Source organism: Drosophila rhopaloa, unplaced genomic scaffold (assembly GCF_018152115.1).
Source record: "Drosophila rhopaloa isolate 14029-0021.01 unplaced genomic scaffold, ASM1815211v1 contig_167, whole genome shotgun sequence".
Classification (NCBI taxonomy): domain Eukaryota; kingdom Metazoa; phylum Arthropoda; class Insecta; order Diptera; family Drosophilidae; genus Drosophila; species Drosophila rhopaloa.
Window position 1 is genome coordinate 3,574,446 of NW_025335047.1, and position 2,555 is coordinate 3,577,000.

Genomic DNA, 2,555 nt, shown 5'->3' on the forward strand with positions numbered 1-2,555 from the left:
TGAAAATCGTTTTCCAATCGTATTCTTGTCGTTTACCTTTTGCTCTTGTCGTTTTCCGCCCCCCATTTTTCCATTTTCCCAACTGCCCTGTGTTCCGTTCAAGTGTAATTTGCAGTTGCTTTGCCTGTCGTTGTTATTCTTTTGCTGACAAACGCTCTTCTGGCATACCCTTTTGAATTGAAGGTCCTACCTCTTAAAAAAGCATCTTGGATAAATATGAAATTTAGCTTGTTGTTTTATTTTGCGATTCAGTCCTATTTGTCTTCAGACAGTTTAGCATACCTTGGTATCAAATTCTGAAATTTGGTAATGCACAACAATTCGAAATAATATTTCAAATATTCATTCTTGGTGAGTCATTTAAATTTTCAGCTTTTTTTATTGGCATTCATATATTTTGTATTTCGTTGCCGAATAACAAATGTTTATATGTTATTATCAGCAATTTACGCTTAAGCTTATTATGATAACCTCTGACCAGTAAAAAGATTATTTCAAGAATTATAAAGAAAAAAACTGCTATTGAAAAAGTAATAAAAATCATTTACATTGACTTTAAGTACTTTAGATTACATTTTTAACGAGCCATTTGCTGTTTTCCAAATGATAAATTTAAACAGAGCATTTAGCAATTGGTGCTGACCGTAACTTCCTTTGGTGTTGAACTCAATATCTTCAACATGATGGCAATCGGTTTTTGTATTTGATGCTTTCGTCATTGACCGTCAATGGTTTCCATGGATTCATCTCTTGTGGCTCTTATTGAACTGTTGTTATTGTTTTGGCCGCTGCCGTTTTTCAGAAAAGTTTCGAATTTATGATCCGTCACTGACTTTAAAATTATGGCCATTGATATCTGGCAGGTGGTTCGCCGAAGAAACAGAGACAGGCTGAGAAAGAGAAAGAGATTGAGAGGGAGAAAGACAGGGAGAGAGTGAGAGAAAGAGACGTCACATATGCTGGCCCCAGACTGAAATTGAAATTAAAGTCATAATTCATTGCGGGTCCGAAATCTGGGCGTTGACTTCGCCTTAAAGCTGCCACTCGTCCAGTTTCTGATACTAGAATTGCCATGTTAAACAGTGAAAAAAATGACAATCCATCAATCTTGGGAATTCTTAGGAATCAGAATCCACAAAGTCACGATCTTTACACTTAAGTGGACCGGAAAGATCCCTGATAAGCTTGATTCTATAAAAAATATGGAATTGACACTCAGCTCCCGACTTTAGATCAGTTCTTTAGTGAATATTCGTTCAGAAAGATGAGTGCTGTTCGGTGGATATTTTTGTGCACACTTGTGCTGATTCATCATGGATCTTCTCAATTTCTAGATGACAATTGTGCAAGTGTTAATCCCTTTATTGAGATTAAGGGGTCTAGTCGCACTCCTTGGCTAGCTGAAATTCGATCAAAATCTAAACTAATCTGCGCTGGCTCGCTTATTAATAAACGTTTGTATTTAATAAAGAATGTATTGCTTGGGACTTTGACAATATTGACTATTTTTTAGAGTATGTCCTGACGGCTGCGAGCTGCATAGACTCCCAAACCCAACTGTAAGTCATGCCAAACAAAAATTACGTTACAATAAAAAGAAACTTATTTTTAACAGGGTCGTGCGCTTGGGAAATTTCGACGGATCGGTTTCAGACAATAGCTATTCCGACAACACCTATGAGGAATACCCTGTCTCAAAAGCCTACGTACACAGGTCATTTGCGTCAGCCACACATGAACATAACATAGGTTTGCTTAAGCTGCCAACGGCGGTCGTGTATAAGAGCCATATAACACCGCTATGCATCACAGAAAATGCCAGTAGAAACAAGTCGCTCACCTTTGAAATATCAAACAAGGATCCTAAAATTGGCTTTTGGTGCAGTATAGGATCATTGTTTGGAAATTCTTGTGCTGACAAAAAAAAGCAAGAATACGTGGCCTCTAATCTCGTTGGCAGTCCCTTGAACATATCAATCTTTGAAGTGGTTTTAAAGCGCTACGTGCAACATGGAATTCTGAGCTATCGCAATCCCGAAACATATGCTGACGTTTATACCAATGTTTTTGCCTATACGGACTGGATAATACCAATCGCGTTAGAAGAAATGAATTGAATAATTGAAATAAATCTATAGCAATATAGATTTAATAATGGTACTGCGACCATCAATATATCATTTTGTTAAGAGTTTTATTTTTTGTACCAACAAATATGTTTTCAATATTGTCTATTGACTCTTTATCAATCAAACATTTTCTTAATTTTTGATGGGTGAAAAAAAAGAAACAACTTAGAAATCTTGTCACTTAATTGGACCGAAAAGATCCCTGATAAGCTTGGTTCTATAAAAAAGATGGAATTCACACTCAGCTCCCGACTTTAGATCAGTTCTTTAGTGAATATTCGTTCAGAAAGATGAGTGCTGTTCGGTGGATATTTTTGTGCACACTTTTTCTGATTCATCATGGATCTGCTAAATTTCTGGATGACAATTGTGCAACTGTTAATCCCTTTATTGAGATTAAGGGGTCTAGTCGCACTCCTTGGCTAG

At 36.7% G+C, this 2,555-nt stretch overlaps 1 protein-coding gene across 1 annotated transcript; it reads left to right on the forward strand.

The window, feature by feature from the left end:
* Positions 1-1,264: 1,264 nt before the first annotated feature.
* On the forward strand, positions 1,265-2,177 carry LOC108047391 (serine protease 42). Its single transcript, XM_017127546.2, has 3 exons — positions 1,265-1,454; positions 1,514-1,559; positions 1,616-2,177. Exons 1-3 carry the CDS (start codon positions 1,265-1,267, stop codon positions 2,115-2,117), a joined length of 738 nt encoding a protein of 245 aa, XP_016983035.2. The 3' UTR covers positions 2,118-2,177.
* The last annotated feature ends 378 nt before the right edge of the window (positions 2,178-2,555 follow it).

Coding starts and splice junctions, on each gene's coding strand:
- LOC108047391 (XM_017127546.2), top strand. CDS start 1,265: ATGAGTGCTGTTCGGTGGATATTTTTGTGCACACTTGTGCTGATTCAT. Junction 1,455..1,513: donor TGGCTCGCTTATTAATAAAC/GTTTGTATTTAA, acceptor ACTATTTTTTAG/AGTATGTCCTGACGGCTGCG. Junction 1,560..1,615: donor ATAGACTCCCAAACCCAACT/GTAAGTCATGCC, acceptor TATTTTTAACAG/GGTCGTGCGCTTGGGAAATT.